General features: G+C 42.7%; 3 protein-coding genes across 8 annotated transcripts in view; 2 read left to right on the forward strand and 1 right to left on the reverse strand.

Moving 5' to 3' along the window:
- LOC131679117 (uncharacterized) overlaps positions 1–23,856 on the reverse strand; it is an 87,171-nt gene that overhangs the window by 58,130 nt on the left and 5,185 nt on the right. For 5 of the 6 annotated variants that reach the window (XM_058959687.1, XM_058959686.1, XM_058959685.1 and 2 more), the window contains exon 2: positions 7,057–7,308. The exons of the other annotated variant lie outside the window; for it this stretch is intronic. In XM_058959687.1, coding sequence (XP_058815670.1) covers positions 7,057–7,132 — 76 coding nt within the window. In that variant the 5' untranslated portion in view covers positions 7,133–7,308. The remainder of the gene's footprint in view (positions 1–7,056; positions 7,309–23,856) is intronic. 6 annotated transcript variants of the gene reach the window in all.
- Positions 15,469–20,091, forward strand: LOC131679655 (uncharacterized). The gene is made up of 2 exons (XM_058960387.1): positions 15,469–17,404; positions 17,675–20,091. The coding sequence occupies exons 1-2, from the start codon at positions 15,469–15,471 to the stop codon at positions 20,089–20,091; spliced, it is 4,353 nt and encodes a 1,450-aa protein (XP_058816370.1).
- On the forward strand, positions 20,196–21,884 carry LOC131679124 (uncharacterized). The gene is made up of 2 exons (XM_058959713.1): positions 20,196–21,719; positions 21,784–21,884. The coding sequence occupies exon 1, from the start codon at positions 20,428–20,430 to the stop codon at positions 21,499–21,501; it is 1,074 nt and encodes a 357-aa protein (XP_058815696.1). The 5' UTR covers positions 20,196–20,427; the 3' UTR covers positions 21,502–21,719; positions 21,784–21,884.

Below are 23,856 nucleotides of genomic sequence, written 5' to 3' on the forward strand. Positions count from 1 at the left end.
GTAAATCTTTAACCCGAGTCAGGTATCAGAATAAAATGGCTCAAATATCACGTTCACCGTGTGTAGTAGCAATTTAATATATGAAAATAATTTAATTTAATAAGCTGACGGAAATGCTAACGAGAGTATGTGATAGAACGTTACCTAGAAAGCTAAAGCTAAAGAACAGACGGCTGGTACTACTGCCCAAGAGAAATTACCAGGAGGTCCAGCATAGTACACACCCATATGACTGCTGGAAACTCTCAGGAAGCTCTTGAAAAGTATCATCTTCAACATGGTAACGAAACGCACGTAGCGTGAAAGCGGTCTGTTCAATAGGCAGCTCGAATTCCGTAAAGAAAGATCGACGGCGGAAGCAATAGTGATCGTGATAGAGTGCACCGAGAAGATGTCTAAACAGAAGGAAACAGGACATCAGAAGAGCAAGTCCTCCACAGAACCAATGGAGGGAAACGAGAGGTGTGAAAAGGAAGGCAAGAGCGGCCTCGATGGCCAAGTTGCAACAGGATTAGGATAACGCAGAACGAAAGATGGACCCATCTATTAATTCCGAATGGGTCTTTGTGGGCAAACAAAAAACACGGAGAAATAGACTATCATCTAACAAAGGTCCTATCAGGTCTCGGCTGCTTCAGGAATTATCTACATCGGTGTGGTCACGCAGCTTCACCGTACTGAGCTGATCCTCCGTAGCGTGATGTGAGAATAGATCAAAGAATTGTGACCAAAGGTGATAGTTTGAATAAGAGCACCCTATCGGCCACCCAATGAAGTTGACTAGATCCACCGCCGAGGACTACCTAAACTAGTTCGCATCGCTGCACCGGTTGCGGGTCGTCGAGGCACCAGTAAACCGGACGCCACGCTCTATCAGAAATCACCGGACCAATCCCGGCATTCACTGACTGGCCCGTTGAATATGCAACGTCCAACGCCGGGGACTTCAGAGTGGATCGCGACAAAACTCCGGGCTAAATGGCACACGAAAACGAGCTTCGCAATCTGGAGAAATTCCGTCACCGGAGAACTCTTAGTCGGAATAGGGTGTTTCGCCGCTGAGGACTTTCCGAGTAGATCGCGACAGAGTTGAGAATAAAATGGTTCTCAGAAACTGCTTCGATATCGGCAGCAAATTCGCCGCTGGAGAACTCTCAGCCGGAGTAAGGTAGTTCACTGTCGAGGACTATCCGAGTAGATCGCGACAAAGCGATCACGGAAACGGGAGTCCATTGGGTCACGATAACGAAAGATAAATGGCTAATGGAAGTTCACCGCCGGGGACTGTCCGATTGGACGTTTCGAGCTAAAGCTAAGCGTCTTTCGATCTGTACTGTAAAATAAGTTAAAAGTGCTATTGTGACACCGTACAAATCGAAAGAGAAAGTAAACAAAGAGAAACTCATTGCAGACATGTCTTTTTGAACTTCATTGACATATTATACAAGAAAATAATCTATAGAGGTTTGAAAACTGTTTCATGCTGATTCTTCTTGTTTGTACACTGCAATGACATCTGTTAGATACTTATGTTTCTGAATTTTAAATAATTTATCAAACTCATACTAAATTTTAGCATTTTTCGAAAAATTTACGATTTTCATCAAAACCCCCTCCAAACCAAATTTTTGGCTACGCCATTGTGCAGAGCATTATGGAGTACAAGAGGAAAGCCGGGAACTAAATGGCTCAAAGGACGAGAAATTGAAAGGATCAAGCGAGGCTCGGATTTTATTGGGGAAAATTCGCGAACAAAAGACAGAGGTGCGACAAAACACAATCTGCCTCCCCACGGAGTAATGCTTTGATGCAGTCCCGTCGAGAAACGTCAGGACGCAAAGTAAGGAGTGTTTTAGTGGTGTAACGTTTATTGTCGGCTTCACCACAATGAAATATTACACGTGATTTGCTCAGTGTGGTCCACCCATCCCAAATCCTACCCTGGGTATGATGTCAAGCTGTGTGAGTGATAGCCCGCCAAGTCTGACGTTTAATCTGGGACGGAGGGATCACTCACGCGGTAACGCTCATAGGTACACGTTAGGGATACCGGTCGCAATGGTTTGAGCGAACGATGTCATGCAACATTCAGTTCATTGGCATTGCGGCTAGTAGAAGGGTTGCCAATAAAATAAAGCGACCTGTCAAAGTTCGGTCGAAACCGATATCCGACCCAATCGTCCAGCATGCCAAAGCAAATATAGCGTGATCAATACAATGATTGAAATCTTTCCATCTACAATCATCAAAGAAACTAGAAAGCGCCTCGTGTCCATAAAGTAAAGAGAAGTTATAATTTGTACAAGATGTTAAAGTGTAAATTTGTGATCTTTTATAGGTTCAGAAGATAGGAAATCTAAGCAAAATTTTGATAGATTTTTGAGTGGAAAACGTGAATAGTTTTAACCTGTCATATGATGTAATGAATAAAACAAATAGAATGGACATTTTTCAGAAATTGCTGTAACTTTTTATCGAAATTTTGGGTGAAATATCAGCGGCATAAACAAATTCTGCGCACCTACCTAGACAATCTGGATTACTCTCACCCTGCCATTAGCAAGAAACTGGGAATGGTCCAATCTACGTTAAGTCGTATTTTGAAACGGTAAAACGAACGTTTGACCGCAGATTAGAAGGAAAAAAGATGGGTGGGTAATGGCAGAGACATAACCGAAGTGAAGTAGAATACGCTTTAGGCTGTTAATACGAATGCTACAACTTTGATTATTTTCTCATAGGTTGCATTAAACCAGCTATTTCGTTATTTCGATGTACACGTACATCGAAACATAAAATATTCGAACATATTTATCCTCATATGGTAACCCTGAAAAGAGGATTTAATGAGAGTGAAACAATTCTTTTGGCAACAGCAGAGAATCGGATATACTTGTACCGTTATTTCGCTATTTCCATTAGGAACACCTAAATAACTTATTTTAATAAATCCTTTCAGAAATTAGTAAAAATTGCAGCATTCGTATTACCAGCTTACAATGTATGCTACTTCATTTCGGTAACTTATATCAAATCATCAACAGAAAATCATAATGTCCAATAAGCCAATACCAACTCCTTTACACAGCGAAACAACCAGTGCTTATCTAATCGTTAATCGCAATCGCACTACCGCTTGTCAGAGGAAAACATACCAAAAACACACGCTAGTTACAACTTCATTGTATACACCACAGCGCACTCTGAAACGCGCGCTGTGGTGAATTTATCTGTACACGCACCTAACGCCATATATAATTTACAAAGCAAGAGAGCGCGGTTCTCTCACCAAACCACCCCATCGCACACCTTCCATACAAAAGTCGGACAAAACCTCAAAAGTGGACCGAATTTGATGAAAACTTCACATTAGGGTAATTTTGTGACGCTGAATTCATATTTGATGTTTATTTTTTGTTTTTTAAATCCTCAAAATTTTGGCACTTAGGGTGGTTCGAAAATTCACCATTTACGAATATAAAGTGCACTATTTCCGAAAATTCATTTTCAAAAAATTAGGTTCGGTGAATTTTTTAGCAGAATACACATTTTTTCAATTGTTGATAATGATAAGACACATCTATAAATTATATTGCGAACCCCGGGTAGTCAAAGGCTACCATGCGTCGTCTTCAGACGTATCATGAAAAATCACCTTTTTCATACCTCGGGGCAGAAATGGGCAAAACAAGATATTCATTTTCGGAAAGTACACTAATTTTCAAGTATAATGAACAACAAGCGATCTTTCCGAACCGTTTTAAAAAAAAGTACAGCCACTTTGAACATTATAACTTTAAACTATTGCTCGATTTGTTTTTCATGTCTGAGCGAGAAGAAAGGCGTGTATCGACTAAATCGAATGGCAGCTATAAGTCCAGCGAATAAACTTTCAAATCAAATCAGTTTGACCCCAATCGGAATTTTAACTAAAAAGATATATTCATTTGAATAACTTAGGTTTGAAAATAGCTTTCCTCAGAATTCATCATCTATTTCACCTTTGAAGTTCTGTAAAAAAATTGAACTCTCGTCTTCGGGACTTAATATTTTGAGAAAACTCTATTCAACCTACTAAGAAACAGAGAAAAATGTTAAGTCACGAAAAATCTAAAATAAAATTTTGAGGTTTTGTCCGGCTAGGCGACACTGTGCATCGCCAATCCCTTCATTTAGCTCCAAACGAAAGAGCTTTCTGCTTTTTCTGTGGTGTGTCATCATTGTATCTTCCGTGTATGCATGAAACTGACACGCCCGTGCATCATTAGGATGGAATGCTATCAGCAGCGCCTGGCGGCAGTCACGAGATGTACCAACTACCACCGAAGAATGCGAGCTGACGTGAAACGCAGCAGCTGCTACGCTTACAACGTCAGAACACAAACTATCGAATTTTTCTTATGTTCCCTTTTTATACGTGTCGCAGCTCATTCGATGAAAAACAGGCAGTCCTAGCAGCGAATTATACTGACCAATCATGGATCAGATAATTACTACTTTCATAAAATCCATTATTTCCGTTATTTTTAGGATTTTTTATTCAGTTCCTTTATTTGATAGGCACAAATACGTTAGCTTGGCGGTGCCAAATTCTTTTGTTGTTCACATTTTAAATACATAAAACTAGAAGGTTACAATGTTCAGATATTTTTTGTATATTGAGAGGATGAGTTCTACAGTTATCTTAAGACTAGAAAAACAGTTCTATATACAAGTTTGGGGCAAAATTTTTTTTATGTTTGATCAGTTTGATATTCAAAAGGGGGAGGAATAGTTTTTTACGAAATATTTTACAGTTATCTTAAAACTAAAAATATAGTTTGGTATACAATAGGGGGGAACAAGTTTTTATGAGAAATTTCACAGCTATCTTAAAACTAGGAATACAATTCTATTTACAAGATGGAGAACAATAGTTTGAATGAAGAATAAAAATTACAGCTATCTTAAAACTAGGAATACAGAATACAAATTTTATTTTTTTTATGGATACTTATGCTTGGTTAAGATATTCAAACGGGGATCATCGGTTTAGCAGCAGTTGTATCATGGACAGGGAAGAGAAGGTGCATATGATGACATGGAAAGAAGAGCAGAACTTATAACTTTCGGGCAAAAAGGGGATCAGCGACACAGTGCCATGTCAGTAGGTCGTCGAGTACTGGGTTGGCGGATGATATTCTTCAGATCCGCGGGGTCGGATCAGACCAACGGGTCGCTCTCGCTTCAGTTTCCTTCTATGCAGGTCGATGACGGTCGCATAGTGGCACTGGACGGATCTTCAAGGTAGGACAGGAAGCTTCAGGAAACGAGAAATGAGAGAGAGGGGTTAAATTGGGATGTTTATCGTTTTTATAAAGATGTAAATAAGGGACATATATGGGAGATCGCGATTTCCCAACATATCCCGAACTGGGACATTGGGTGGTCTACCTCTGGCCCGAAGGAAATTCTTTAACTGAGACCTGGCGTCACAATACCCGGCGCATACCCAGACAACGTGATCAATATCGTGGTAACCTTCATTTACAAGCGCACCGACTACTCTCTCAATGGGGAAATCACTTGCGCGGAAGCTCTACATACAACTGTTGACGAAACCGCATTGTCTCATAACCTTTGACGAGAATTATGTGAAAGCAGATTTCTAGCACCTTCCCAGGCTTTCTTTCTTTGCAGTCCGTCACAAGTTTGACTTCCCTGAGGAGGTTGAAAAGCAAAAGATGTCCAAGTTTGCAAAAGAAACACTTGGTTTGGCAGGGAAGTTGCGAAAAAAAAATGAGTGGTTACATCATTGAATACCACTAATACGCATTAATTAAGGAGTTCAAGAGATCAATTACGAGTTTTTTCGCATCGTCGTGGCTATGGAATATTGCTCTTCGACGTAATTATCTTTCTTAATCTTAATCTGACATATTCAATGCGTCATATTGAAAATGCAATATTTTTCCGACTTCATATCCGTGCTCAGCGACCTCAAAAACCTCTAAGTGAAAGTTTTCGAGAGAAATTAAGCAGTAAAAATTATTGTCTCAAAGACTCAATGCAAACGTTAATGATTAATATTTCGTAGCATCGAATAGTCATAAATCGTAAACTCTTAAACAGTTAACTTAAAGGGTGTAAGTACTAAATGATGTAACGGGAGAGATAGACCACAAAAAAATTGTACATCCTCCACATAATCTCTAAAATAGGAAAACACCATTTTTCGGACACATAACCTCAAACATCTCAACATACTGACGTGATGGACCAATTTTGATCCCAAATTCTGATTCTACGTAGAAAATGACTTCGGAAATGACCCTTAGCTTTTCAAGAATTTACATGACCCCTGCATTTGTAGACCCGTGTTATTATTGTTGCCATTAATTTGTAAAAAAAATAATGTTTGATAACTTTTTCCAACTATTGAGGAGCTAGTTCAGTTTGAAAAATGTCTGTTACTCACATGACATCTACAGAAATAAACCAATTTGAATTCATAGACAGCCAAGCCTCACATCAAAGTGTGATGTAATATTTAACGTGTGAAATTTTTCCTCCCATAGAGAAGTGGCTGGCAAACATGATGTGCTGCGATCTGAGAGAAAATCATAACCCAATCAAACTGTCTATCAATCGGTGCTCATTCTGAAGCTAATCGTATAAAATCAGTTCAGCAGTATTTCTATTCCTCTTGACCTTCCAAGCTAAGCTGTAACAGTCAATCACCAATTCTCATGTCACAGCGTAGCTCATGTGGCACAGGTATCCTTCTTTGTTCGCCAAGTGAAAATTGTATCGACTATGTTACGCAGCAACAGCGTTTGAACTCTTCAAGTTGGAGTAAAGTGCGTTCTTGCACGTCAATGAAGTTATTGGCACCTATGTAAGTATATGTCAGGCTCTCAGAATAAGTAACGATGGGCTGGCAGCGATCGGTTCGAAGGTCAAACAACCTGTTTCAAGTTCGTGTCAATATAAAAATAAAACACTACGCGTCTCCATCGTTACGCCAATGTGTTAAGTGCTGAGGATTCTTCGTGTACTCTTTACGTGGGTACTTACCTTTTGGTGGCGATGAATGGAAGTACAGGCCGTGGGCTTTCTTTCTCCGCTCCCTGGGAAGACCCGGTGGTGCCATTTTGAGTGGTCCTTCGGTGAGCTATCATTAATATTCCAATCGACGGTTCAATTTCTCACGACATACACCTAGTAGGCATGTTGGATTGGTTACTGAGCTTATGGGGTCTACACTGGCATCGGTACCGGTGGAGGTGTTCTTTTGCGTGACGAAATGACTATATCGAGGGCGCATTTCTAAGGAAGTAGAAAAAAGTAAAGCAAAAAAGACAATATTGACTATCCATCCGTATGTTCGAATTGAGCGCGAAGGTGTGCAACTTATGGGAAGCATTTATTAGCGACTGTTGATTCCTATATGAGTAGGTGTTATTCATATTCTTCAAATCACAACGATTTATCCTTAATACCCGTCGAGCTCTAGTCATAGAGATTCGTGTGATATAGCATATATTCATATATTATTTAGTACCAATCGATAGTGTAGTTCCGGAGTAGTTAAAAGCTCGCATCAATCCGGTAATAACTTCTGTAAAATTGTAAGAATATCATTTGTCTTTAATGCGTTTAACAATCTATGTCGGACGCATAATTTTATACCAGTCAAAAACTAAAAATGATCGTAAGTCATCCGGAAAGAATTTTCAAAGTTTAACACACTAATGTTTGAGTTACTTTTCACAAGTTTATTTAATTTACAAAAAACGATTGATTTTAGTTGATGAGGATGTTCAAAACGATTTGAGAAATTTCTAATTTCTGTGTAAAAATAATTAATTGCATATTCCGCCGTCCACCGTGAGCGTCAAATTTATACGATGTTGGTGCAAGTGGGAACAGTTTTCTTCTATTAACCCATTATTGCCCAACTTATTTTTCACGTGCATCGCAAATTGAGTTTTCCGATCGGAAAAAAATGATGGGGTTATTCCAGTAAAACTATTTTTGTACTCAAAGTAGCTGATATAATAAAGAACAACCAGTGAAAATTTCAGATTGATCGATTAATTGTTCCTGAGATATCGTGATCGTCGCGAATGAACTTTACAACAAAACTCCGAGATAATCGAATTTCTCTGTCGGTGCTGCGAGTCAACGGTCTAGCGTATCAAACACTACTCACCGCCTACGAATGGCTATGAGTAGCGGTCTATCAATAGCTGTAACTCAAGTTGTAGTATTCCAAACTTATTGAAATTTTGAGAAAATTTTCCACAGCGTATGTAGTTTCAGAATATCTAATTTATAAAAAATCGATTTTTTCATCCTAACAAAAATGTGTAACCCCTCAAGGGAAAGGGGGTCTTTTTTAATTCGTTTATTTGACACGGCTCAATGCGTTAGCTTAGAGGAGCCATGGGTCTTTTATATAGTTACACAAAGTAAAAAATAAAAATAACAATAAATTTTATTTTTAACCTGTAAGATCCCGTGCGCGCAACTTGGTATTGCGAGCGGAGATCTTTTTACGCGTCGGGAAGATGTTCCTGTTTTCGCCAACTTCGGGGTCTGCTTCGTTGTTGTTTACGTCCGTATCATCATCCTGATTACTGCCATGATACTCGCGATCAGATGTTCTTCCTGGCTTCTTGCCCTTGCGGGTCACGAATGTGAACACTCCATCCTTGGTGGTAGCTTCTTCACTGATGGCATTAGTTGTTGAATTTGAAGTACTTGACGCAGCTTTAGCAGTTGTCATTATTACCTGAACAGCAGCCACAAATTTAGCAACCGTTTGTGGTTCAGGTAAAGATATTGGTGCCTGTGTGTTGGCATATCTTTCTGGAGATGAGCTTTCCTCAGCTGTTTCTGGGCAGGGTTGTCCGTAATGTGCCGATTGTTCACAGAACTGGCACGTAATAGTTTGTCCTTGATATGTACAAAGAGTTCGATTGGTAATGGTATCACCCCCTTCTGTGTTGTACTGCTGGGTAAGGTAGGAGGGAATGGGTTGGTCTACCCGCATTCTCACCACAAAGACACCATTTGAAATACCTGGGACGTAGTTTCTCCGTAATAGATTCCACTGCTCCGAAATGCGACATGAATCTTTTAATTGCCACTTTGCAAGTAAGTGGAGATAAATCATGTAATTTAACTTCAATATTCCCATTATCCATGTCTATAGGGATCTTGATTTCAGCGTTGTCACAAACAATCACGTGTTTTAAGTTGTTCTGCGAAATGAATCTTTTCGCCTGGGCGAATTTGTTGAAGGTTATCAGCACCGCATGCCTGACGTGCTCAAGCTGTATGGAGGTGACTTCCGAAAACCGAAGCTGCATTTTCACCTTCAGCAGATGTTCCACATCACGAATACTTGGTCTTATGCGAAAAGACCTGAAGTCAATGGCCACTGTGTTAGGCCGAATAATCACGTTTTGTTGATGAGACTCACACATGTTGATAGATCACACAAGAATAAAAATAACGGTATCCTTTGTTGTTCAGACAATACACACAAGTAACTGTTTTTTTTCGTTCGCTTTGCACTGGCTCGGACAGAAGCAGGAGCACACTGAGTATCGTAACCGATGCCTCTTTTAATTTCAATCTATATGTATCTGAGAATACGCCACAGAAAGCATTTGGTGAAAATCATATTCCTTGGCATGTTTCTGGGACCCGGAAGGGACCCGGACGCACCACGATGGCGCTTGTCTATGGAAAAATCATTGTTTTAAAAATGCACCGGACCATTCTTGACGGTTTATGTATATGCGAGCGTCTTTGAATGGTTTCTTGTTTTTGTTTTGGGAACGAGATAATCATACGGATGAAAGGATGCGTCGGACATGCTGAGAAGCGTATGGAAATGAGATTACGAAAACTGAAGAATCAAGGTATCAGTTGGAAAGCAAAGCGAAAGTTGACGGACAAATTAATCAGCGAGCTAACAAATTTTTATGGGCTGGCAATTCAGAGAAAATTAAATTCTGTAGAACATATGCGAAATGCAATCTGGGCTTCCCTCGAACACTGCTCGAACGAAAATCCCCAACACTCCAGTCGAGTGACAAGAAAAAAATGATCCCTATCGGCCCACCGCTGAGTCAATTCATAGTTCCACCATTAGTACTAGCTCGAAATTTGAAGCAAATCAGACAAGTCTAGCTACCGGACCAACGTGCCTGAAGTTTGTATGAGATTTTTCGACATTTTACATGTAGAAAACCTACTAGCTCGCATTTTCGCCGCTAGGTGGCACTGTATGCATCGTATTATCACTGTAAATGAAAATAAGATAAAGAATTTAATTGTCTACAACTTTGTCGAAGACTGCTAGTCAATCCGGCTTTGTTAAAAGAAGTTATTAAACTTTCAACGAAGTGCTGTCTGAGTCAGTTTTGCATGGGGTCTAGCAGTGCATGGTTGTGTATCAGTACTCGATTCCCACGAACTATACATTTATGTGAAGAAAGGGTTAGATTTAGCTCAATAGTAAGTTCAGAAGAATTGCAGTACATAATACGAGACATTTTTTGGTTAGAACATTTTAGTTCCACATGTTACCGCATAGAGGGCGCCAACACTAAGTTTTCAACGGAGAGAGATAGAAATTAGATGTCTTTTAGTTGTAGAACAGGCATTTTCCAGTAGTTCTCCCGAACATCTCGATATTCTATCTCTCTTATATGAAAAGTTGAACATGGACCGTATTATGCACTAAAATTCTTCTGAACTTACTATTGAGCTAAACCTAACCATTATTTCACAAAATATATGATTGGTGGAAATCAAGTACTAATGCATAGCCATGCGCTGCTAGGCCCCATGCAAAACTGACTCAGACATCACTTCCTTAAAAGTTTAATAAATTCTTTTAACAAAACCGGATTGACTAGCAGTCTTCGACAAAATTATAGACAATTAAATTCTCTATTTTACTTTCACTAACAGTGATAATATGTAATATGATACATACAGTGCCACCTAGTGGCAAAAAGATTGTGGGTTTCTTCAATGAAAATAGTCGAAAAATCCCATACAAACTTCAGGCACGTTGATCCGGTAGCTAGACTTGTCCGATTTGCTTCAAATTTAGTGCAAGTACCCCTGGTGGGACTAGGAATCGACTCAGGGGTGGGCCGATTGAGTTTTTAAAAATTCATCATTTTTCTGGGCAGTCTAGTGTCCACCCGGCGAGGACAGTTGGTGCAAGTGGCGTCAAGCAGAAGCAAAAAGAACTTTAGAAACTTTCGAACATGTCAGAATCCCCATCGCTCCTTCCATTGTAGAATTATTGAAACACATCTACGAAAGTCTATGATCTAATGATTTATTACACTCAAAACTCGGCCGTAAAACCTTTACGATAATAAGACAAAAATTCTCTAATAGCAAGACGTTTAATACTAAAACGGTCCCAACAAAAATTCCCCAAACGGCAATACCAATTTAAATCTCCTCTGCATCAGACTCATGTTTCATCAATTTTTATACTATAAATATTAAAGTACGGTTCACACGATACATCAGGTGTCCGCCACCGATACGGAACGTTAAGATTAGTTACAAGCAGTGAAATGGCACGGATCGTTTTGACGTACGTCACATGTGAACGGGCCAGGCATTGTATTTATCGCTCATATGAGTAAATGCGTCCGTATAAATTACTACTGCGACAATAAAAACTCACATTTTCACACGAAAAGTTATTGGCACTCATAAAACCGCCGGAAAATGAGCGAATGAGTTTATCACGGTATCCTTTTTGCGCTCTCTGCTTTGCTCCCGTTATTCCAAAACCCAAAAACCTATTTTAATCCACCTAGCGGTGCAATTGTGCCTTTCTCAATCATGAATCATGAGAATGTGTGCGTTGTTTATATTCATTAAAAACTTTTAAATGCATATATTACATTTTATTATTATACATCACATGACAATTATATATAGGAAAATAAATCATTATTCGAGTTCTAAAATTTTGAAAAAGAAAAAACAGCCACGGTAATATTGAACTGAAAAAAGGTGCGAAATCAGCAAAGTCCCAAAAAGTCGATTTTTATAAAAAAAATTTTTTTCGAGATAACATAAAATCTCGACGTTTCATGTATTTTAAAGATGTTTTGCATCAAAAATACGAATTCGATTTCTGAAATTTCATGGGGTCCCCCCTTTGAAAAAATTTTTGAGTTCTGGTTTATATGGGAATTTCATGTGACCGGACGATTTAGTCTATATTTCCGGAACCATATAAGCGATCCGTACGAAATTTTATAGACATCTATGGGGATATTATAGCTATCATTTGGGACTAAGTTTGTGAAAATCGGCCCAATCATTTCAGGGAAACTGATGTGAGTTCGTAAATTTTGAAAGATGGCCGCTTTTCCCGGGCACTTCCGGAACCGTCTATGGTGGTCAATGTAGTCAACGAAAGTTTGTTTGGCTGTCGGTGACCTAGAACTGCAAAGTTAAGTTATTTGAGAGACATTTTAGCGAAATTTTTACCTTTTTTGCTTCCATCGGAGTATCGATTTGAATCACAATTTGCTATGTGATCGCACGCCACAACCCGTAACTCCGGAACCGTAAGTCGGTTGGGGATAAAATTTAATAGCCATTTACGGGGACGCAACATCTTTCATTTGATACTAAGTTTGGTTAATTCGGTCTAGCCATCTCCGAGAAACCGATGTGACTGTTACTCTGAATTTGGATACTTCCGCCGGGGCTTCCGGAACCGATGATGGTGGCCAATGTGACCAAAGAGACTTTGAATGGCTGTTAATGACCTAGTACTACAAATCGAAGCAGTTGTGGTCACATTTTGGAAAAATTTTCACCATTATACATTCATTGCAGAATTTCTTAAAATCGACGATTTTCTGCGTGATCGTACTCATCACCCTGTAATTCCGGAACCGGAAGTCGGATCCATTAGAAATTCAATAGCAGCCTATGGGATCGTTGCACCTTTCATTTGTGACTAAGTTTGTAAAAATCGGTTCATCCATCTCTGAGAAAAGTGAGTGAGATTGTGTTCGCGTACACACACACAGACGCACATACACACACACATACATACACACACATACATACACACACACAGACATTTGCCGAACTCGACGAACTGAATCGAATGGTATATGTCACTCGGCCCTCCGGGCCTCCGTTAAAAAGTCGGTTTTCAGAGCAATTGCAATACCTTTCTATTGAGAAAGGCAAAAAGGTGCAAAATCGGCAAAGTCCCAAAAAGTCGATTTCCAAAAAAAAAAAAAAATTCGTGATAACATAAAATTTCGACGTTTCATGCATTTTAAAGATGTTTGGCATCAAAAATACGAATTCGATTTCTGAAATTTCATGGGGTCCCCCCTTTGAAAAAAATTTTGAGTTCCGGCTTATATGGGAATTTCATGTGTGACCGGACCGTTCAGTCTATATTTCCGGAACCATACAAGCGGTCCGTGCGAAATGTTACAGACATCTGTGGGGATAATATAGCTATCATTTGGGACTAAGTTTGTGAAAATCGGCCCAACCATTTCCGAGAAACTGATATGAGTTTGCTAGTTATGAAAGATGGCCGCTTTTCCCGGGCACTTCCGGAACCGTCTATGGTGGTCAATGTAGTCAACGAAAGTTTGTTTGGCCGTCGGTGACCTAGAACTGCAAAGTTAAGTTATTTGAGAGACATTTTAGCGAAATTTTTACCTTTTTTGCTTCCATCGGGGTATCGGTTTGAATCACAATTTGCTATGTGATCGCACGCCACAACCCGTAACTGCGGAACCGGAAGTCGGTTGGGGATAAAATTTAATAGCCATTTACGGGGACGCAATACCTTTCATTTGAGGTCAAGTTTAGTCGAATCGGTCTAGCCATCTCCGAGAAACCGATGTGACTGTTACTCTGAATTTGGATACTTCCGCCGGGGCTTCCGGAACCGATGATGGTGGCCAATGTGACCAAAGAGACTTTGAATGGCTGTTAATGACCTAGTACTACAAATCGAAGCCGTTGTGGTCACATTTTGGAAAAATTTTCACCATTATACATTCATTGCAGAATTTCTTAAAATCGACGTTTTCTGCGTGATCGTACTCATCACCCTGTAATTCCGGAACCGGAAGTCGGATCCATTAGAAATTCAATAGCAGCCTATGGGAACGTTGCACCTTTCATTTGGGACTAAGTTTGTAAAAATCGGTTCATCCATCTCTGAGAAAAGTGAGTGAGATTGTGTTCGCGTACACACACACAGACGCACATACACACACACATACATACACACACACATACATACACACACAGACATTTGCCGAACTCGACGAACTGAATCGAATGGTATATGTCACTCGGCCCTCCGGGCCTCCGTTAAAAAGTCGGTTTTCAGAGCAATTGCAATACCTTTCTATTGAGAAAGGCAAAAAAACAAGTCTATCGTACTCCTTTGCCCCTTTTCTTTGAAATTAAGTGTATATTGTTACGGTATGTCCCGCTGACCCCTTCCAACTCCACGGTCGACCACCTGTCGGTGGACAATTTTGATGTAGTGAGGACCATTTGAAATGGAAGGATAGGAAAAGGGAAGAAGGACCGTTTGAAATGGAAGGATAGAAAAAGGAAAAAAAGGATCGTTTGAAATGGTAGGATAGAAAAACGTAGAGATGAGAGAAAGGTATAAGAAAAAAGAATAGATAGAAATTGTTGGAAGTTTAAGTAATAGAACGTCGAATTCGTGAAGATATAAGCAAACATTTATTTCCGTAAGTAGATCCTATGGCAGCACGAATTTACATGAGTACAATTTCTGAATTAAAACCTAAACAGGTGCCGGAAGGCCAAGAAACGCACTCAACCGTTCGAATTGTGCACGATTGAGGTTAGGTGATACGTGACTTGCGTATTGCCCTGTAATCTAGCCGTAATTGTTGGGAATTAACGAGATACAATAATTGACCGATGTAAGTAAGCTTGAATATTACTCTAAGCATAATATTAATAAATTACATCAGCTTTTAGCTGATACCGTTTGGAATACATTCCTTAGGGTGTTGCTGAAAAGCCTCTTATTTAATCCACCCAACAATCTAAAAGATCGTCCAAGATAACCACGAAGCAATGCCGAATTGTACAGGAAGTGCCCCCACCGTGGAAACACACTGTAACCAGTGTAATGAACCTGACACGGATCGGATGGTAAGCTGTTGTCACTGCGATTCGTGGTGGCATTTTACCTGTGTGGGTGTGAACAACAGCATTGATGCGACAGACCGACCGTTTACATGCCCAAACTGTCAGAGACCGTCGGCACAGATTCCGGTGATTGATGCACCCGGAAGCAAGGCTAACAGCAAAGCAGGAACGAGCACTTCAACCTGTAGTGCTGGAGCAATAAGGGCTCGCCTACAGCTCGAGAGACTTGAGGCCCAGAAGGCTTTGGTGATGAAGCGTATAGAGTTGGAGCGCCGGGAGCACGAGCGGAAGATGGAGCAAGAGAAGCAGAAAAAGGAAGCAGAGTTTGAGCGGAGGCAATTGCAGCTAGAGCAGGCGGTAATGAACGAGTCATTCCGTTTGAGAGAGGTGATTGACCTAGGTGGGGAAGGCGATGAAGACAACCGGAGTGTCGCCTCAGTGCAGAGTTCCTTCAGCAAGGTACAGCAGTGGAAGGCCGCCCATTCGACGTTGGCTGTCCCGACGGAGAAGGCTCCAGCTATTGGTACGAGTAACGCGACGACCGCAACTGGAATACAAGCTAGGCAGGACGGCATGCAGCAACCAACTAGCATTAACGAGGGTATTCTAGAAGCAGCGTTGGCAGGTATTTCGTTAGGGCAGTCAGGGTTTGAGCCAACGTTAGGGGGTATTATCGGTCGAGCCGAAAGCACAACAGCGCCAATAGTTGGTAGAGGTCAGGCTAACATTTTCTCGGTTACCTCCGCGCTCGCTAGGCCTAGCAAAGGCATCGCAAATGTAATCCCCAAGCAGCATGCTTTCCAAAACTATCCCTTTCCTCTCACCCAGCCTCCTCCAGCAGGCAATTCGTTTGTCATTCCGCGAGTTGGTAATCCGAATTTTGCAATCGCCGCGCAATCGACCGCAGTGAATAGAGATAGTGCAGGCCCGATTAGAGGTCCAGTGACAGTGGAAGAATTACTGGGAGGAGAGTATTCCCAGTCGTACGCCGGCCAACCGTTATCGTCTGTGATCCCCACTGAGCAAAGGTTTTCGAGAAGGCAGACAGTGCCACCAGGAATCCAATTGGGACCGCAGGAGCAACCACGGTTTGCGGAGTTCCAGGCTGGTGCGCAGCAACCTCCGTTGCAAGACGAGCAGGCGTATTGGGGACCGACACCGCGACAATTGGCGGCAAGACACGTGATGAACAAGGAGTTGCCAATCTTTTCTGGTAATCCGGAGGACTGGCCGCTATTCATTAGCTCGTACGTTAACTCTACTCAGACGTGCGGGTTTTCGAACGAGGAAAATTTGGCGAGGTTGCAACGGTGTTTGAAGGGGCACGCACTTGAATCGGTGCGGAGTCGACTGTTGCTACCGGCGAGCGTCCCAAATGTTTTAGCTACGCTGGAGATACTTTATGGTAGACCGGAATTGTTGATCCATGCGTTGTTGCAGAGGATCCGAGGGGTGCCTGCGCCAAAACAGGAAAGACTAGACACGCTAATCGGTTTCGGTATGGCGGTGCAGAATTTTTGTGATCATCTGGAAGCCGGGAGGCATGAAGCGCATCTCAACAATCCGATGCTACTGTTCGAGTTGGTAGAGAAGCTTCCAGCACATATGAAACTGGACTGGTCGCTATACAAGCAGCGCTGCGGGGAAGTGAACCTGCGTTCTTTCTCGCAGTATATGCAGACGCTCGTGCGAGCGGCATCCGACGTGACCGTGAACTACGATCCTAGGCCGCAACCTGTACAGCAGAAGCGAATAGTGAAGGAGAAGAACGGAAAGGACAAAAACTTCTGCGGAACTCACTCAATGGAGGATTCTTCTTTGATGGCGACGAACAAAGAAGTATCTGGCGTTACGATGCGCCCATCAAGCCCAGCGTGTTTCATTTGCAAAAACTCGGGGCATCGGGTAAAAGACTGCTCAGAGTTCGACAAGAAAACGGTCGATGAACGCTGGGAGACAATACAGAAACTCGGCTTGTGTCGGCTCTGTCTTGGAGCACACGGAAGGCGCCCCTGCAAGAATCGCAAGCATGCGATATCGACGGATGTCAACGGCGTCACCACCCTTTGCTGCACTCCAAACGGGACACAAATGAAGCCCAGCAGGCCAGGGAAAATGGAAAGACGCCAGGAAATGGCTGTAAGAAGTTTGGGAACGACGGAAATTCGGCGAAGAATGGGTCCAGGCAAGAATCGAGTGAAGCTAAGACAAGTAGTTCCAAAGCTGTCACCAACCATCATTCCGCTGGGAAGACTACGCTTTTTCGTATTATTCCAGTGACTTTGTATGGGAACAATCGATCTGTGTCCGTGTATGCTTTCTTGGACGACGGCTCGGAGAGAACGCTGATTGACGAAGAGTTGGTAAAGGACCTTGGGGTTGTAGGAGATCCGCAACCATTGTGCTTGCGTGAAGAGGTCAGAAGCTAATTCTCAACGGGTCGCATTGGAAATAGCAGGACGGTCAGGGGCATCCAAACATTCTTTGTCGGACGTGCGCACCGTAAGCAAGCTGGACTTACCACGACAATCCTTGCGGTACGCGGAACTCGCAGAAACCTTTCCGTACCTAAAGGGCCTACCGATCGATGATTACGATCAAGCGGTACCGCGCATCCTCATCGGAAACGACAACGCTCACGTTACATCGACACTCAAGCTACGAGATGGCCGACCGGGAGAGCCGATAGCAGCAAAATCACGTTTGGGATGGACGGTTTACGGATCCAACCAGGACAAGTCAGGGGATATCGTTCATAGTTTCCACATATGCGAGTGCCAGGAGGCCGAGCAGACCCTACATGAGCTCGTGGAGAAGTTTTTCTCAGTCGAGAGTCTGGGTATAATGGAAGTCGCCCATCCTGAGTCCGCGAAAACTCAACGAGCAAATCGGATCCTGATGGAAACTACTAAGCGGGTCGGACAGCGATTCGAAACTGGGCTTCTCTGGAAGTACGATAGCTTCGAGTTCCCGGACAGCTACCAGATGGCGGTTCGACGACTGCAGTGTTTGGAAAGGCGTATGCAGAGGGATTTACTCATCGGCGAAAGTGTGAGGAGACAGCTTTCTGAGTATCAAGCGAAAGGGTACATACACAAAGCGACCCGGAAGGAGCTCGATGATTCAGATCCACGGCGTACGTGGTACTTACCTTTAGGAGTGGTCATCAATCCCAAGAAGCCGTCCAAGGTTCGTATCTTCTGCGATGCAGCGGCCAAAGTGGATGGAGTCGCACTCAACACGATGCTGTTGAAAGGACTGGATCTGCTAAATACGTTGCTCAATGTTCTATACGGATTCCGGGAGAAACGGGTCGCTCTGTGCGCGGATCTGAAGGAGATGTTTCACCAGATTCGGATTCGACGAGAAGATCGACATGCGCAACGACTGCTTTGGCGAGATGATCCTATACAAGCCCCCGATGTGTATTTGATGGACGTCGCAACGTTTGGTGCAACGTGTTCACCGTGTTCGGCACAATTCGTGAAGAATTTGAACGCTAAGGAGCATTCAAGACAGTATCCAGTTGCAGCCGACGCAATTATCCGGAAGCACTACGTGGATGACTACTTGGACAGCGCTGACGACGTTGACGAAGCGGTGCAGCTGGCACATGAAGTCAAACTGGTCCACTCTCTCGGCGGATTCCATCTGCGGAACTGGCTTTCAAATTCCACCGAGGTTCTCGCACGGGTCGGGGAGAGAGACCCAGTCACAGAAAAGTGTCTCCAGCTGGACAAGAACAGTTCAACCGAACGCGTGCTCGGGATGTACTGGAAGCCGGTCGACGATGTCTTCACGTTTACAACGACGCTAGCGGTGGGTGCGGAGCATCCAACTAAGCGCCAGGCACTGCGAGTAGTGATGAGCCCATTCGATCCGGCAAGATTGTTGTGTTTTTTCCTCATACACGGCAAGGTACTAATCCAGGAGCTGTGGAGGGCGAAGACGACATGGGATCAACTAATTCCGGAGGAGTTACTTGGGAAGTGGATGCGGTGGACGAGTTTGTTCAAACATCTGGACCAGATTAGCATTCCGCGTTGCTACTTTCCGCAACGTTCGGTGAAAGATATCTTGTCGCTGCAACTGCATATCTACGTGGATGCTAGCGAAGAAGCTTATGCGTGTGTCGCTTACTTTCGGGCGGTATTTCCGGATGGGATTTCTGTTGCGTTAGTCGGTGGGAAATCCAAGGTGGCTCCACTGAAGGCACACTCCATCCCACGGTTGGAGTTGATGGCAGCGGTAATCGGAGTACGCTTGATGAAGACCATCCTCACTGGGCACTCGCTCGTAGTCGAGAAGACAGTGTTATGGTGTGACTCTAAGACGGTGCTGGCTTGGATAAATTCAGATCATCGAAGATATCGCCAGTTCGTAGCTTGCCGAGTAGGTGAGATTTTGTCCAAGTCGGAGGCGAAGCAATGGCGTTGGATATCATCGAGAAAGAACGTCGCCGACGAAGCGACAAAGTGGGGAAAAGGGCCGTGTTTGTCCTCAGGCGGCCGTTGGTTCCGTGGTGACAACGATTTATATTTGCCAGAAGATCAATGGACCATAGATGCAGATTCAGTCGGCGCGACGACCGATGAAGAGCTGAGGTCGTGTTTGGTGCACAAGGAGGTTATCGTACCGCCACAACTTGTGAGGTGGGAGCGATTCTCGAAACTGACGCATTTGTATCGATCGGTAGCACATGTTCATCGCTACGTACAAAATCTACGGCGAACGGTAAAACGAGAGACTCGACTGGACGGACCACTCACTCAAGAGGAATTAGCAACAGCCGAAACCACAATCTTTCGTTGGGTGCAGTGTGAGCAGTATCCGGACGAGGTGGCGACTTTGTCAGTAATGCGGGACAAGTAGCCAAGACAACAGGCGCGGCTGGAGAAAACCAGCAAAATATACAAACTGTCTCCGTACTTGGACGAAGCAGGTGTTATTCGTTCTGATGGAAGGATAACTGCTGCGACCGTCGCCGCGTTTGACACTAAGTTTCCAGTAATATTGCCGAAAGCCCATCCAGTGACTAGACTGCTGGTTGAATGGTACCACCAACGATTTCTTCACGCCAATGGCGAGACTGTCGTGAACGAAGTGAGACAGCGTTTCCACATATCGCAGCTGCGCCCGTTCGTGCGTAAGGTGGCTAAAGAGTGCGCTTTGTGTAAAGTCAAGAAGCCAAGTCTGGCGACACCCCGAATGGCTCCACTCCCGGCGGCCAGGTTGCAGGCGTACGTACGTCCATTTTCCTACGTAGGCGTCGACTATTTCGGGCCGATCGGCGTGCGGGTGAACCGAAGTATTGCAAAACGATGGGTAGCTCTGTTCACGTGTATGACCACACGAGCAATCCATCTCGAAGTCGCTCACACACTTTCAACGGAATCTTGCAAGATGGCGATCAGGCGTTTCATCGGACGCAGAGGAGCACCTGTGGAGATCCGCAGCGACAGGGGCACAAATTTCGTGGGATCGAGCAACGAACTTAAGCAGGAGATGGGCAAAATCGAGCGCCAGCTTGCCGAAACGTTCACCAACGCGAACACGAAATGGGTGTTTAACCCACCTGGATCACCTCACATGGGTGGCGCCTGGGAGCGTCTAGTGCGGTCGGTGAAAACCGCTCTTGCTGCAATGGAGTCTTCTCGAACGCCGAACGAAGAAACGCTGGCAACGTTGCTAGTGGAAGCTGAGAGTGTGGTCAATTCGAGACCGCTAACATATATTCCTCTGGAGACGGCGCAACAGGAGGCTCTAACACCGAACCACTTTCTTCTAATGAGCTCGAGCGGCGTAACGCAGACTCCGAAGACGCTTACGGATCCAAGACAAGCCTGCAGGAACGACTGGAATCTATGCCGTACAATGGTAGATCAGTTTTGGCGCCGGTGGGTGCGGGAATATCTTCCTACCATCGCACGTCGTACCAAGTGGTTTGAGGAGACGAAACCGATCGATGTAGGAGATTTGGTGATCATCGTGGAGGAGAAGATACGCAACGGATGGATTCGAGGACGTGTAGCCAAGGTCGTGGTGGGCCGAGATGGGCGAGTTCGCGATGCCGTGGTGCAGACTCCCGACGGAATGGTGCATCGACCTGTAGCAAAGCTGGCGCGGATCGACATAGAAAAGGTGGGGCTTCAGCCGGGAACAGCAGAAGGTAAAGCTAAACCGGAGATAGCTAACCAGCCTTACGGGTCGGGGAGTGTTACGGTATGTCCCGCTGACCCCTTCCAACTCCACGGTCGACCACCTGTCGGTGGACAATTTTGATGTAGTGAGGACCATTTGAAATGGAAGGATAGGAAAAGGGAAGAAGGACCGTTTGAAATGGAAGGATAGAAAAAGGAAAAAAGGATCGTTTGAAATGGTAGGATAGAAAAACGTAGAGATGAGAGAAAGGTATAAGAAAAAAGAATAGATAGAAATTGTTGGAAGTTTAAGTAAATAGAACGTTGAATTCGTGAAGATATAAGCAAACATTTATTTCCGTAAGTAGATCCTATGGCAGCACGAATTTACATGAGTACAATTTCTGAATTAAAACCTAAACAGGTGCCGGAAGGCCAAGAAACGCACTCAACCGTTCGAATTGTGCACGATTGAGGTTAGGTGATACGTGACTTGCGTATTGCCCTGTAATCTAGCCGTAATTGTTAGGAATTGACGAGATACAATAATTGACCGATGTAAGTAAGCTTGAATATTACTCTAAGCATAATATTAATAAATTACATCAGCTTTTAGCTGATACCGTTGGAATACATTCCTTAGGGTGTTGCTGAAAAGCCTCTTATTTAATCCACACAACATATATTTTGACGCTTTTTTTGATTTCCACGAAATTAAAATATTACCACTTTCTCCGGTGAGAAGGAAAAAAAACAAATAAATTTTATCCGGAAAATTATTCTCGCGCTATTTCTGGAGACGGATAATTTTGCGACTCATCTTATCTCGGAAAAGTTGGACATCGGATAAGCTTCTTCTCGCGTGAGTGAGAGAGAATTATAATGCTTGGAACGGGCACAAGAGAAACGCATTTAACTTATCCTGACGGAACGGTGACGTTCCGTTGACGTTGACGGAAGCTGATGTATCGTCTGAATCGTCCTTAATGCGTCGGATTGTCTGAAAGTGTGTAACACTTTGCTTGTCATTGTATTGCGCATCAAGCGAAGCTAACACCATGTGGATAAAGACGAATTTCGATTTTCTCTACACACACAACACATTCCGTATTTGAAGATCGACTCACACTCGACTAGCTTCAAAGCACAGTTAAAAAAATCGGCTCGGAATAGTGTTGGGGTATTTCGGTCAGTGTTAAATAGGAATTAGTTTTCTATCACGGACGTCAACCGCAAGGTAGCACTTGCACAAAACATGAACAATCCTTCCCGTCATGTACGGGAAGCAAGAAGGGAAGAAGGGGATGGGCTAGATCCAGGGACTGATTCGGATCTTGTTACTGGTCGGATTCGGGTACTGGTCCGGATACGGATACTCATCCGGATCCGGGTTCTGGTCCAAATCTGAAATCTGCGAGGCCCGGATTTGGAAACTGGTCCGGATACGAAAACTACCTAAAATTATTTCACTATCCAATCTACCCAGTAAAAAAACGGCAATTTCGCCTGTTTTCTGCCAATATTGGGGCATATTCCAGTCTGAATTTGGGCAGAAATCCGCCAAAATTCCGATTGGTTTGACTCAACACTAATACTATCATAGAAATCGATCGAATTATCTTACATACGAACAGAGCCGAGGTTGACACATACTGAAAAAGTGTTTGGTTGTGTGATGCACATACCGTAAACCGGCGTGACATTGAACACTTTTCGAAGTAATCAGTACATATTTTTAGACGCAACGCATTTTTTTCGAGTTAAAGTTAAATTATTTTTGAACCATGTACTGATGTATGGAGAACAAGATCGGATGGTTTTACCTAAAATTGTCCGTTTATAGCTATTTTTTCAAAAATGATTTCAAGTTGAAGTCCGTTTTCGCGTTCGGGGTGACTTTGAAAACCTGCATGTTCACCCACATTAAGTTATTGATATCAATGCTTTTCATTCAAATGTTTGTTTAAACTAATTTTGGAAAGATACTCATTGTTAAATAGATGTTAATTAGTATTATACAAAGTATTTCAATGTACTTTAAAATTCGAGTAACCAAAATTCGTATAATTTGTGTCCAACTAGAATAAAAGATACTGAAAACTTTTAAAGCTGCTATTTTTTTTTGTTTCAGTGTTTTATCATTGTACAAAAAGTTTCATCCATTTTAACACGTTGGAATATTGAACAATAAAAAATGTTGCGAATTTTGGCTTAAAATAATTTGAAATTATGGCCAACTAGTTTCACAAAAAATGTATTAAAAATAAACAAACTCTTAAAACTAAATTTAGCATATCCCAATCTAAAGGAAAATAAAAACTCGCTTGTAATTTATTACTCTTGCTCAAATCTGAGATTTATTTGTGTTATAAAAATAGACACTTTACGAAGCTTCGTAAAAATCAGGTGAAGTCAAATTTCGGTTTTTTGTAGTTTTTGTACTCAAAACCGAACAATATACTCAAAAAGTATAACAAATCAGTATTTTATAAGTTTA

The sequence above is a fragment of the Topomyia yanbarensis genome, chromosome 2 (genome assembly GCF_030247195.1).
Source record: "Topomyia yanbarensis strain Yona2022 chromosome 2, ASM3024719v1, whole genome shotgun sequence".
NCBI lineage: Eukaryota > Metazoa > Arthropoda > Insecta > Diptera > Culicidae > Topomyia > Topomyia yanbarensis.